This window comes from Aethalodelphis obliquidens, unplaced genomic scaffold, assembly GCF_003676395.1.
Source record: "Aethalodelphis obliquidens isolate GAN/ISIS:26980383/991018 unplaced genomic scaffold, ASM367639v1 scaffold82, whole genome shotgun sequence".
Classification (NCBI taxonomy): Eukaryota; Metazoa; Chordata; class Mammalia; order Artiodactyla; family Delphinidae; genus Aethalodelphis; species Aethalodelphis obliquidens.
Genome location: NW_020838026.1, coordinates 4,074,269 through 4,088,128, shown reverse-complemented (window position 1 = coordinate 4,088,128; position 13,860 = coordinate 4,074,269). Strand labels below are relative to the sequence as shown.

General features: G+C 53.5%; 1 protein-coding gene across 4 annotated transcripts in view; it reads left to right on the top strand.

Moving 5' to 3' along the window:
- Window positions 1-13,860, top strand: part of ST14 (ST14 transmembrane serine protease matriptase) — a 35,284-nt gene continuing 21,424 nt past the window's right edge. For 2 of the 4 annotated variants that reach the window (XM_027092949.1, XM_027092948.1), the window contains exon 1: window positions 2-208. In XM_027092949.1, coding sequence (XP_026948750.1) covers window positions 128-208 — 81 coding nt within the window. In that variant the 5' untranslated portion in view covers window positions 2-127. Of the gene's footprint in view, window positions 209-8,376; window positions 11,996-13,860 lie in introns of those variants that run through there. The other 2 variants (XM_027092951.1, XM_027092950.1) reach the window with 2 other exon arrangements.

Here is a 13,860-nt window from a genome sequence, read left to right as displayed (position 1 = left end):
ACCTGTGCGCGACAGGAAGGGCCCGGCAGAGCCTCGGCGGCCGGAGCGCTGGGCCTGAGACCGGAACCAGGCCCGCCCCGCGCCCCGGCCCCGCGGCGATGGCCTGAGCCACACGACCTTCGGGACCATGAAGAGCGAGCGGGCGCGCAGGGGCCCAGGCGGCTCCGGGGGCCTCGGCGCGGGACTCAAGTACACCTCGCGGCCGGAGGTGGGCGAGCGCGGGAGGCGCGGGCGCCTTCGGGGCGGGACGCGCGGGGGTCCGCGGCCGGGGGCCTGGGGGGGCCGGGGACCGGCGGGCCAGGGGTCTGGGGGCCGGGGGTCCCAGGGGGCCGGCAGCACCGAGCTTCTCTCGGCCAAGGGAGCCGCTACGCTGCCGGCTTGTGGCCGCGGCGCCGACCCGACAGGTGGAATTTCCTGCTCGGCGGGCTCCCGGCCGGACCTTCGGTTCCAGCCTCGCGGCGCCCTCCCCGGTTCCGGCGGTCCCGCAGTGCCCTGTCCCGGTCCTCCTGGCCCTCGGGTCTTTCCCTGGCCTGGAAGGGGGCTCATCTCGGTCTCTGAAGAACTCCGCGCTGTCCGTGCACATCGGGAAAGGAAGAAGCGGCGCAGGCTCTGAGTGGGTGGTTTGGGCCGGGGAAGGGATGTTTCCAGGGGACTTTGGAGTCCTAGCGTCCTTGGCCTCTGCAGGAATTTGTTTTTGTCTTGCTGGTCAGAAGGCAATGGAGCACCTGTGCAGAGGGCAACTGGGAGACCAGAGCTTCGGTTGCCATGGAGCCTGGAGCTTAGGACTCCCAGGTGGAGCTTGCTTGGGCTTCTCCGAGGGCGGGGATGGAGCCCTTTGGGAAGGTGACTCTGGGACAGGATGTGAGAACCTGCGTCTTGAGCTTTTTGGAGACACTGAAGCAGGCAGCTCTCGTTTGGCAGAAAGGACAAGGACATCTTAAAAGACCTTAAAAACAAACATTAAGTCTTACCGTAGAGGCGGGAATGGGCTGTTAGCTGCTTTATTGATGGCCACACCTAGGTAGCAGTGCCCAGGCGAAACTAGCAGCCAGGCCTCCACCTCTCTGCCAGCGGGGACCCCGGCGTCCTGGAAAGCCCGCACACCGAGTGGGCGCCGAGAGGCAGGGGCTGTTTCAGGAGGGAGCAGTGGATGGTCTGACCCTCCCTTCCGGGATCCTGGGGTCAGTAAGCTCCTCTGCTACCCCGCAGTGCAGCCGTTGCTCCCATGCCAGGCCAGATTCTGGAGGTCTCTCAAATCAGTTCCTTTCTCCAAGAGGCATCCTGACTGAGGGAGCTTGCAGAAGACCAGATTCTTGGGCTTCCGTGGTTCCCTGAACCACAAATAGCAACTGAGTCTGGGCACTCTTGTTTTCTCCACTTTTCCACCGCCTTTGCGGAAGGAAGTGTGGACTCAGCAGCCAGTCTGGAGGCTGGGGTCTGTGTTCCCACTGAGTGTCTGCCTTGCTGGAGGTGGATGCAGCTGGGTGGCCAGCTTCTGCGGCTTCTGTTTCCTTTCTGTAATTGCCGTGTTTGTGAATCCCTGATAATTGCCTCTTGGGGCTCTGGACTCCTGCCTCAGCAGAGGGCCTGCTGTTTGGTGTTTGTTATTTCAGGACTGTTTTTCTTCCCTCCCTCCGCGTCACTTGTTTTTTCTCACTTCCCTTCCTGGGACTGTCTCCTGCTGACACTGGGAGAGCTGGGTCTTCTGGACTCGCCTCTCACCGCCCACGCCCCACACTGTCCTCCGGGCTCCCACGGAGCTCCCACCCGTCAGCCCTCCCTTCCTTTCTCACCTGCCGTGAAGCTCATCCGTTCTCCTCTGGGCTCTTCCTTCCACTCCGCTTCTGCCGTTTTCCCCCGCGTGGGTCACTCTGTCTTTTCTCCTGCCAAGCTCCGTTGAACCCACTCTGTACCTCATCCTGAGCTGGGCTCTCAAAGACAGATAAGATATGGTTGTTTCCCTTAAGGAGCTTACCTTCTTGAGAGCCACGCTAAGAGCTGTGTGTGAACATTCGACGTGACTCACTGTCCCGAAGGAAGTAGCCTGCTGTGCCCAAAGCTCCTTTCTGTCTCTCCGGGAAGTCTTCAGATGTGCCTCTCCACTCCGTGCTTTCCCAGAGCTCTCAGCCCCTGGATCACCCTGCAGTGTTTGCAGTCAGGGTCTGCAGACTCTCCCTTGACTTGTCTGCTGACTGGGAGGGGCAGCTGCTGTCCCTGGGTTTGTCCTCGGCGTTAGCAGAGCCTGGCTGGGTCCTGCGGGGCCTCACACGGCACTGCTGCGTTTGAGTTCCTTGCTCCTGGCCTCTTCCATCCCTTCGTGGCTGGAGAAGGATTCTGTTTGGTGGTGCTTGTACTGGCTGCCTCCTTCCCAAGGCTGATGACTCTGGCTCCTGCCCCACTTCACCTGTTCCTATTTAGTGGGAAGTGGTCACCTCTGTGTTCCCCATCGTCTCCGGAGCCCTGATGTACGTGTTGTGTCTGGGGACTGTGTGAGCCCTGCCTGCATGAGAGCAGGGGCACAGATGCCAGTTGTTGTGGCTGTTAACGAGAGGTGGGAAGCCTGCCTCACCGGGGGTCCTGGCTCCTGCTGAACCTTTGATGGTGGCTAGGAAGCTGCTTTGAAGGAGCTCTTGGCTCCTCCTCAAGTCAGCATTGCCCTGGGTGAGACTCAGTATCTCCTCGGCAAGCAGAGACCAGGATTGAGAAGTCAGATGTGGTGGGATCAAAATCAGAGGTCGTAGGGGCCAGGCTGTGCAGCTGTGGCTATTCAGAGTCTCATCGCTTTGTTAATTGGTCGAACATTCACTCATCCACATAATAGCTATTTATTAGGTGCCCATGGCTGGAGCATGTGCCAGGTGCTGGGTAATAGCCCTGAGAAGGAGCCCAGTCACACAGTCCCTGCCCTCAGGGAGTTGAGTTCTGCATGGTAAGGACTGGGTTCTGGAGAAGCCTGCGGGCCGCTTAGGAGGGATGTCTAACCCAGGCTCGAAGGGCCGGGGGGGTGAATTGTGGCCAGAGCCATCTGTGATGTGGTGACAGGAGCATCCAACATGGAGCCAAGACCTGGTGCTGCTGCTTTCCCGCCAGGTGATCTCAGAGATGTTACCTAATCTCTCTGTGCCTCAGTTTCTGTGGCTATAAAATGGGGATGATATATATGTTACAGGGTTTTTGCAAAGATTAAAGGGGATGCTTTACATGAAAGCCCTTTATAAGTTGCAGCCTGGTGTACAAATCACACAGTTTGAATTTCTGAGTTGGAAAAGCCTCAAGACAAACTGTAAGGTGATGTCGAATCAGCAGGATGCATGGGAAGAGGCTGAGAACCCAGGTTGTCAGGACGCTAACTGCGCAGATATGCGGCCTACCTGCTGAACACGGGGAATGTCTTCGAGGGGTGCTGGGGAATAGCATCCCAGCCATGGAAACCCTCTTCAGTTTTCATTTCTCTCCCTTTACTTGGCTTCTATGAGGAAAGTCCTCCTGTGAAAGGGAAATGGATGCTAAGACCGGCTACACATCCCTTTCTTCCTCCTACCACACAAAACAGAACTTCAAGCACTTCTTCCTTTCTCGGTTCTTTGAGCCTGTGCTGGCCTCTCCGGAAGGGGAAGGCCCCGTGCTGGGAGGTGTGTGCAGGGGTGAGAAGAGAGCAGGGGCGCTGGTAAGCAGTGGGAACTAAGACTGAGACCTGGGTGCTGTGAATGGACAGCAAGCCTGCGGGCCTTATAACACCCTTCCCTCTGCCTCGGTCCTGGGAAGACCTGGAAATCCGTGGCCCTCGTTTAGGACACGGGAAAACTGAGGGTAAGAGAAGACAACACTAGCTTGACAGCTGCCCAAGGAGAAAGCCCACGTCGCCTGCTGCCCCTGGGAATCACTCGGGCGTGGGTCTGTCCAGAGCCGGCTCCTTGGTGAAGGCGCATCTCATCACAGGCTTCCCAACCTGGGCCTCTCACTGCTAGCTGCGGCCTGTGGCCGCCGTGGTTCCGGAGTCCCCTGCTGCCAGCTCGTTCTCTGGTCTGTGGTTCTGCCCAGGCTGTTGGCTCCTGTCTCTCCTAAGAGAGAAAGTCTGTTCTTGGAAGAGGAGTGAGGGTGTGACAAGCCCCCAAGGAGCCCAGGTCCCAAAGATGTGGCTTCTGACCTTGCGCACTGGCTACTACTGGAGTGTTTAGAATACGGATAATCATCGCTGAGTTTATTGAACATGTACCGTGTGTGGGTATTGTACCTCTTAGAGTAAGACTATTATTATTATCCTTTTATAGGTGAGGAAAGTGTAGCACAGAGAGGCTGAGTAACTTGCCTAAGGTCACAGAGGGAAACAGTGGTGAGATCAGGATTTGAACTCAGGCAGTCTGGCTTTACTATATTCTACTTGGACTGCTGCAGTGCAAGGCGGGGCTGGCAGCCCAGTGGGCTCAGGAAGGGGAGAATTGCTAAGGGTAAGAGTTGGTTTGATTTCGTAAGAAAATGGATTTTCTCTACTTGTGATTTTCTGAAATGCCTGGGGCTTAGCGCGTTTTTAATAACCATTTGGTAGCATAGAAATGGGAAATGGGAAGTTCCAAGGTTCTCATGGAATTCTCACCCTGGCTGGCAGAGGTGAGAAGGGTATTTGGGGTTTGCTCAGAGCTCATGGGCAGTAATTGCCCTTTTTTCTTTGCTAAGAACTTTTTTTTCTTTTTATATATTTATTTATTTATGTATTTGGCTGCACCGGGTCTTAGTTGTGGCACATGGGATCTTTAGTTGCAGCATGTGGGATCTACTTACCTGACCAGGGATCGAACCCGGGCCCCCTGCATTGGGAGCGTGGAGTCTTAACCACGGAGCCGCCAGGGAAGTCCCACTGAGAACTTTGCTAGAAGCAGATTCCTATGAGAATTCTGTCTTGGAATCTCCTATTTTCAGAATTTGCTTATTCTGTCCAGGCTTAGCAACAGAACCTTTAGAACCCTTGTGATAGTTGGCTAACCGGTCAGAATCTTGGATCCTCTGTCTCTCTGAGTTAGTTGGTGATGATGGTGAAAAGATGGAGAAGAAGATGGTGCTAATCACTGCTACCCATCACTAAATACGAGGACTTCAATGTATCCTCTTTCTCTATCCTCACAGCAGCTATACGCGAACAACGCCTAGTTTACAGATGACCACACTGAGGTTCAGAGGGCTTGCGTAATGGCCCAAAGGCAGAGGCGCAGCAGGAGTTCAAACCTAGATCTGTGCACCTTCAAAGCTCATAGCCTTAACCTCAAAGCCGTTGTACAGTTGTATTCCAAGGGCAGGGTGATTGATGCACGTCCCCAGCCAAATCCTAGAACCCATCGTCCAACGGAGTGCTGAGAACCAGGTGCCAGCACGGATCCACTAGAGACCTCTCACGCCAGACTCGTCCGCTTTCTCCTCTTGATGAGGTCACTCACCTGATAGACCAGGAGACTGGCTGGAGATGGGATTTCAACAGGCTTTGAAAAACGTAGCTTTGTTTTCACTACACACACGATTAAAAATCATAAGGGGACTCATCAGGTTGTTTACGTTTTGCATGACTCTTTCCAGTCTTTGCCACACGCTTGGGTTTTATCTAGTGTGTTGCTGTACACGTACTGTTTATGTTCTGGAAGGCATATCAGCCTCCTATCTGCTGGTCACGCTGGAGGGCCAGCGGCTGGAGGAGAGTCTGGTCTGGAGGGGGGTGTCTGGCTGAGCAGCTGGGCCTACGAGGGTCCCCTCGTGCATCCAAGGCCTTTGGGGCGGTGGCCTTGGGGCTGCCCCTGATTCCCTCCATTGTCATTTCTTTTTTTATAAATTAATTAATTTTATTCATTTATTTTTGGCTGCGTTAGGTCTTCGTCGCTGTGCGGGGCTTTCTCTAGTTGCGGCGAGCGGGGGCTACTCTTCATTGTGGTGCGCGGGCTTCTCATTGCGGTGGCTTCTCTTGTTGCGGAGCACGGGCTCTAGGTATGTGGGCTTCAGTAGTTGTGGCACATAGGCTCAGTAGTTGTGGCTCACGGGCTCTAGAGCACAGGCTCAGCAGTTGTGGCGCATGGGCTTAGTTGCTCTGCGGCATGTGGGATTTTCCAGGACCAGGGCTCGAACCCATGTCCCCTGCATTGGCAGGCGGGTTCTTAACCACTGCGCCACCAGGGAAGCCCTGTGTCATTTCTTATCTAGTAACAACTCTGATGAAGTCTTGGAGGTTGCTCCTCAGCTCTGTCGATGATACCCTAGTGGGAGGGAAAGGCCGATACCTAGGATGATTTAATCATGAGTCAGAAGGACCTAGGCTGCCTGCAGGAGAGGCTGCTGAGAATAGTACTGTGTCCGGCTGCCTTACGGGTAAGAGCACCACCCCGACAGCAGACGCAAAACCTCCACCCTCCCACAGCTGAGACGTGAGGGGCCTGAGGAGTGAACAGCACCACAGCAGATCCAGAAGTTTGAGTTGACGAAGCCAGGCATGTAATGTGGCTCCCTAAAATGTAAAGTAAAAAATTTCCCCCCCCCCGATGTTTTTATTTGTTTATACAATTTATTTTGGCTGCACCCACGAGGCATGCAGGATCTTAGTTCCCGGACCAGGGATTGAACCCAGGCCCTCAGCAATGAAAACGTGGAGTCCTACGCACTGGACCGCCAGGGAATTCCCTAGAGAGGCATTTTAATAACTTGGTATTTCCTATGCATATTTTCTAAAAAAAGTTGCTTTCTTTTTTCTGATCATTAAAGTTAGGAAAGGACTTTTTAAAGTTGAGCAATACAGAAATACACACAGTGAAATTCCTCTGAAATTCTCTTCCCCAGGTTTTATAACCCCTATAAATAGTTTGGTTTCTGTTATCCCACAGTCTTCTATTTCCCCAAATGGAATCATGATGTCATTCCTATTCTGCAGCTAAAGACATGGTTGTAATGAATTAATTCATCACACGTTTATTACAAATCTTAACCCATGCTAAGATTGTGGAGCAAGACACAGCCCCCTCTCCGCTCCCCCGTCCTTAAGGAGCAGATGGTTGACTTTGAGAGACTGAGAGACTGGGATGCGGGTATGTTTGGGGTGATAGGGAAACTGGAGGCTGTCACCCCAGTAAAATGGTGGGGCAGGGGCTTTCCTTGGGAGCATCTCAGAGGAGACACCTAAGCTGAGTCTGGAAGGGTGGGAAGTGCCCAACAATTTGACTTTTTTTTTTTCATTTAACATTGTATTTTAGAGAGTTTTTCCATGTTACTTCCTACTCTTTGAAAAACTGCTCTTGCTGTGTAAACTCTCATCAGGTGGATCTGTCATTCTGTATTATTATTATTTTATTTGTATTATTTGTGTGTGCTAATTGACTGTGTTATTGGACAATTAATGGAAACAGCGCGATGAGGATAAGGGAAGAGATTGACGGGCAGCCCTCATGGGGCCCTTGCTGGTCAGGCCCCGTTTGGATTATGCTGTTGAATTCTGGGTTCCACATCTTAACGGGAATGTTGCTGCTGTGCAGATGGCCAGAGGTTCAGAAAACACTTTGAACTGTTGTTCAGCATTTTAGCCAGAGAAAGAGCAGACCCAGAAGAGTATTTCAGGAGCTTCCCTGAGCTGGAGGAATTAGGCTGGTTCTATTGCAGTGCTAATGTGCAGGGCTATTGTGATGCCGATCGCCCTCGGGGGAAGGGAGAACTTTGTAACGCCGGCCCTAACTGAAAATACTCTTTGCCCCAGAAAGGGTGGCCCTGGGAGGACGGGAGATGCAATGATGTCTAAACTGTTTCAGCTCTAAGAATCCGATTCCAAGGACACAGTTCTCTCCTCTCTCCCGTCGTTTGACTTCTGTGCACAGGTTGTAATTGTGGACTGGGGCCTCCAGGTGCCCTCCCCTGGCGACAAAGGGGCTTTCTTGTTTGCATATTCAGTGCTTTCTCCCAAACAGCTAGATTTGTAGCTGAGTGAACATTCCTGGGAGCTACTGAAAAGGTGGAAGAGGCGTTTCTGAATGTAGTCAATTCCTGGAGGCTGGTGTGCTTGGGGGTGTTTCCACTAACTTCTGCAGATCCCTGGGTCCAGCAAGGCAGCTGTTAAAAAAGGCTAAAAGGTACTGCGGAATACCACTCAGAAATAAAAAGGAGCAAAGCATTGATGCATGGTGCTCCAGGGAATCTTGCTGAGTGAAAAAAGCCAGCAGTCCCCAAAGATTCTATACTGGATGATCCATTTATATAACATTAAAAAAAATAAATTTATTTATTTATTTATTTTTGGCTGAATTGGGTCTTCGAGGCTGCACGCGGGCTTTCTCTGGTTGCAGCGAGCGGGGGCTACTCTTCATTGCTGTGCGTGGGCTTCTCATTGCGGTGGCTTCTCTCGTTGCGGAGCACGGGCTCTAGAGCGCAGGCTCAGTAGTTGTGGAGCGCGGGCTTAGTTGCTCCGCGGCATGTGGGATCTTCCCGGACGAGGGATTATCTAACATTTTTGAAAGGACGGTTTTAGGCTAGTGGCTGGGGGGCAGAAGGGAAGTGGGTATGGTTGCAGAAGGGCAGTGGGAGGGATCCTTGCGTTGGAACTGTTCAGAATCTTGACACTTGGTAGTTACAGGAACATACACCAGTGATTAAATCGTATGGAACTTAATAGTTACACACAAAAGAGTACAAGTAGAATGGGAACTCTGAACCAGATCTGTGGGTTATATCAACATTGTGGTGTTATAATGTCGTCTTACGAGATGTTACCACTGAGGGAAACTGGGCAAAGTGTACAAGGGATCTTGGTATTATTTCTTACAACTGCACTTGGATTTACAGTGATCTCAACAAAAATGTCAATAGCTAGAAAAAGCACTAGCCCATGAAATCGGAATGTGGGCTCGGTGAAAAGTCAAGAAGAAGGATGGAAAGGAGTTACACGGCGGCGCTGCCTTTATCTCTGTCTTGTTTAGTTTCTTTCTTGTTTAGTTTCTTGTTTCTTAGTTTCTTAGTCTTGTTTCTTGGTTCTTTGTTTAGTTTCTTTCTGGTTTAGCTTCTGGGGGAAGCTGCCTGGTTGTGCCCCTGCGGGCAGATACTTCTGCTCCCGGTCAGGTGACTGGAGCGGGAGAAAGGTGGGCGTGGCTGCCCCAGGAAGATGGTCTCTGGCCAGAAAGGACAGGGCAGGTGCAAAGTTTGTGGGATCAAAGAGACTGGCTGGGTTTGGGGGTGCTGCTCTGTTACACAATCTTGGAGCCCATCTGAGATGGAATTCTCTGGTTGGAATTACAAAAGAGGTTGTGCCCTGGGGGAGCATTGAACTGAGGGCTGGGAGAGGGTGAGACCGGGAGGGCCTAAACTTGGATCTGCCTTGGTATCGGTATCAGGTATAGCAGGTGGCCGGGCTGGCTGACACCAGAGAGCTTGGGGGGCTATCAGCAGATCGCTGGGGTGTGGACTGAGCATTCTCTCCCCTTCTAGGGGTGGACACCGGTCTGGAAAGTTGCCTGGGTCCTGGCACCTGCCTTGGGTAGGCTACGTAATTCTGGCTAGGAAGAGAGAAGTCCTTCCTCCCATCAATCAGTCAGGTTCTAACCCTGCGCAAGGTCAAGGGAAGGGGGTATGGGGTAGAGAAGCAGTACAAAGAGGAAAGTGGGGCAGCCTGACTTCCTAGGACTGCCTGTCTGCCCTCTGTGGCTGGGGGCTATCATTGATGCCAAGGGTCTGAGGGAGGTGAGGTCCCAGCGAGAAAGACTGTGGACCAGGGTGGTCCTTGGGCACTTCCTAGAGGGGCTCGGCCCTGGGCTGTGTCCTCAGGGACAGGCTGGGCTTGGGAGGTGGTGACAGGAGCAGAGCCTTTCAGAGTGGCAGGATGGTGCCTGCTTCCTTACAGCCTTGGGGGCCTCCTGGCTGGGGTCAAGGTTAGCACCCCCAGACCAGTGTTGAAGGGGTGGAAATCCACCAACTCCAACCCCTCATAAAAGAAAGAAGAGGCTTGTATCCACGGAGTCCAGTTGCAGGTGGTGTGGTACCAGTGCCACAGTGGTATGGGCGGGGGCGGGGGGTGGCCCTGGGCAGTGCCAGGTATCGGGAGGGGACACGGACATGAAACCTGCAGGAGCTTGACGCTGGCTGGCAGAGAACCACCCGGTCCCGGGCCAAGAGTGCCCGCGTTGGCTGAGTCAGCCCCCTGGGACTCTCCGTCCTGCTCTGACCAGGTGTGCAGTTTTGGGTTATTTAGTTTCATTCAGTGGGAGCTGTTGGCTCTCGGTCAGCTTTCTGTTCTCCTTAGACTCACAGATCTGCAGGTAATTCTGGATCCTCCTTAAGGCCCCACAGCCTCACCCATTTTCCGGCAGGTCCTTCTTCAGGTGGGGCAGCTGAGGACAGTGACGAGGTTGAAGGGGAAGGGTGAGAGGGTCAAGCAACGAGAAGGCAGAGGGTTTGGGGAGTCCATCACCAGCTGACCGGCCTTGGCTGGCAGTGTGCGTCTGCAGAAATCCACTGGCAGCCTCCGGGGCTTCTAGATGGTGCTAATAACCTATCGTGGGGAGATCCTGGGCGCAGAAGCCAAGTCCAGCCCCTTGCGCAGGTACCTCGCATCCCAGGCGGTTGCTTAAAATAGGCTGACTGAAACTGACACGACCCAGCTGGCTCCTCTCGCTGTGGTGGGCGGTGGGTGAGCCGGGCCAGCAGCCTCCTGGGAATGGTAGGCGGCAGTGTATTCTCACAGGCTGGTTCCCAAGAATGACCTGGGACGCAGGTTAGACGTGCGGACCCCAGGGCCCTGCTCCTGCCCTGCTGCATTAGGATCTCCCGGGAGAGGGGCCGGGGAATGTGGATGCGGAGCAAGCGCTGTGCTTCTTTTATTGATTTTTTATCGTTATTTTTCATGGCTAGGCAAGTGTGGAGTATGCTGGGCTGGTGCCGTCAACGGGAGCTTCCTGTTTCTTGAGAATCTGGCTTCTTGTGGGATCAGATGCCCCGGGCTGGTGAGCGGGTGGATTCCGACATGGGTTTCTTTTCCCTTCTCCTTTGTTGCTTCGATCGTCCTGTGATGAGCATATCAAGTGTCCCTTCTGTGCCCATCATTTTGCTGGGCCAGGACTGCAGTGGCCACAGGCTAGGTGAAGTCCCCACCCTTGGGAACCTGCATATTGGCCGCACGCTGCCCACAGCCTCTTGGATTTTTTGTGGGTGCTGACTTAACTGGAGAGAGTCCATCAAAGTACAGGGTCCCTTCATAGCCAGCAGCTTGAAGAAGGGGCCTTTCTCCAGTTTCACCCCTGGTATCTCAGTGCTACGTGTTGTACTGTTCTCAGCATCTCCCAGGATGACAAATGCAGTGTTAAGTTTTGGAATACACTCCTTGCTCTGTCGTCTCCGGTGGCCTTGAGCCCATGCTGAGTTTCTGGGGACCCTGGCCAGGATCTGATTGGAACTGGCATTGGGGAGCGGCCACGAGAGTCACGCCGGCTTTGTCTTTCCTCTTGGAAAGAAAAGCATCTTCGCAGTGCCATGGAATTGGCCCTCACCTTGGAAACCCGCTGCAGGTGCTGAGACTGTGCTTTCTTGCTGGAACCATCTCAGGGGTATTTTATGGTCCTCACGACCACGGTGGCGGGATGACATCATCATGGAATTGAAATCCATCCCAGCTGGTGGTGGGTACACCGAGTCACGGAACTGGTGAGCGAAGAGCGCCTGCCACCAGTCCACGGCAGAGTTGGGAGTGGCACATGAAGCCAGCCACCCTCGTCTTCGTCTCAGGTCGGTGTCTCCAGCCAGTGACATCACCTCTGCCCCTTGACCTTGATCCTCAGCTGCAGAAGCACATCACCAGACGTCACGTGAGGGCCTTTCGGGGCCCCTCCCAGGACTCTCGGCCACCTCTTCAGTCTTCAGCTTCATCCCCTGCCTTCCCGGCAAATCACACCCAACCTTGGCCAAATGAGGAACAGTCTTTAAAAGGAGAGCCTGGCATGAAGATTTATTTCTTCTCCCTCTGCTTCGACTGAAATCTCGTGCAGATTTTTATATCGTTAGTATTGTTTTTGCTATTTATAAACGTGAACCCTTACCAGTAGCTTTTCTCCCATGAGGACCGCACTGAGCTGCCAATGCCACCTTCCGGCTTTGGATCTGCGGGTCCCCGGAGCCGGTGGGAGAGCGGGCCCTGGTGAGCGAGTGGCCGGCCGTCAGTGTGCGCTTGGGGAGCCAGGTAAAGGGTCCTCGCCAGCATGAGGGTTCTGTGGTTGACTTGGACACAGTTTTGCTTGCTAAGCATTTAGCTTTCAGCCCTGGTGAGTTTCGTACCTAACAGGAGTAGGGTGACCACAAAGGTCTTTCCTATAGCATCAGATAAAATATGCCTTTTCCTTTTTACCTTCTATAAATTAGTGTTTTGGACAACCACTGACCTTGGGGAGGATATGCATCATTTGCACTAGTGTGCTTAAACCAGCAGAAAGTATGATATTTTCCGGGGCTTCTCTGTCTCCCCTCCTGGATTTTTGGGTGGTGCTCCCTCTATCCCTCCAGGAAGTTGGGTGGGGATGGTGGTGATCTGATTTGCCCCTGCACCCCACCCCTTGGGTTCTCCCCCTTTGTCCCTTTGGGGCTTCACTCTGTGTGCACCCCTGATGTCTGTCTGTCCTCCAGGAAGTCATCCCTTGCTCTCTTGTCTGAGCTGGCCTTGAGCCAAGATCTAACTCGAGCTGGCCGGGGAGAAGAGGCCATGAGAGTTGCATGGCCTCTGTTTGTGGTAGGCCAGCACCTGCTTTACAACACTGTGTTTTGTATGTGCACCTGTAAATGTGTTTACTTTTACGAAAGACAGGACAGGCAGAGGCAGGCACCGGCATCCTCCCTCTTCTGTTGGCTCTGCAGTCTGTAGAGAGATGGTTATGTATAGGGAGAAGGTTATGTTTTCAGTTAAGCCCGAACGGATGGGAGCTCCCTGCCACTTGCTCCCGGGGGCCACCCAATCCCGGGCATCCGTGAAACCCCGGCGAGGGTTGGTGTGGCTTGTCCCGCTTTGCTGCTTTACTGGCTTCACTCCCTTTGTGACTTTGGACAGGTCACTCCCTGTCTCTCAGCCTCAGTTTCCTTATCAGTGAAAGGACTGGGTTAGGCAAGATGATCTCTAATATGTCTGAAAGTGGGGCCAAGAGTAGGGTAATAAAAGGAAGTCGTCTAGTTACTGATTAAACAGCATTTCTGGGCTGAGTGGAGCCTGGTATTCACAGTGCAGGGACGACCAGGGCCCTGCCTATGAGGCAGCGCCATGGCTGACAACTTGCTCCACGGCCAGGCTGGGGTGGCCCTTGGGCTCCGCTGTCCATGCTGTTGGCCACCTTCCCCTTCCCAGGGAGTTTGCTTTCCCATATCCCAGAATACTTGCTCCCTGAGTTCTGGAAACTGACCACAGGGAGGTAGAAAATCAGGATCAAATCTGCAGCTGCCACCCAGTGACTGTGTGGTCTTGCAAGGTCACCATTTCTCCCTGCCTTTCTGTAGAACGGCAGTGAGGGCACCAGTCACGCATGATTCCAGGATTGTTGTGAGGCTTGGGTAGGAAAACAGTTGTGAAATTACCCTGTACATTGAAAATAAACATATGAAACTATTATGTTACATTTCTTCCAACACATATAAACATAGACAAACAGGGACTTGAGAGTCTGCCTGCCAATGCAGGGGACACGGGTTCGAGCCCTGGTCCGGGAAGATCCCACATGCCACGGAGCAGCTAAGCCCGTGCGCCACAACTACTGAGCCTGCGCTCTAGAGCTGCGAGCTACAACTACTGAAGCCCGTGTGCCTAGAGCCCGTGCTCCGCAACAAGAGAAGCCACCACAGTGAGAAGCCCGTGCACCGCAACGAAGAGTAGCCCCCTCTCACCGC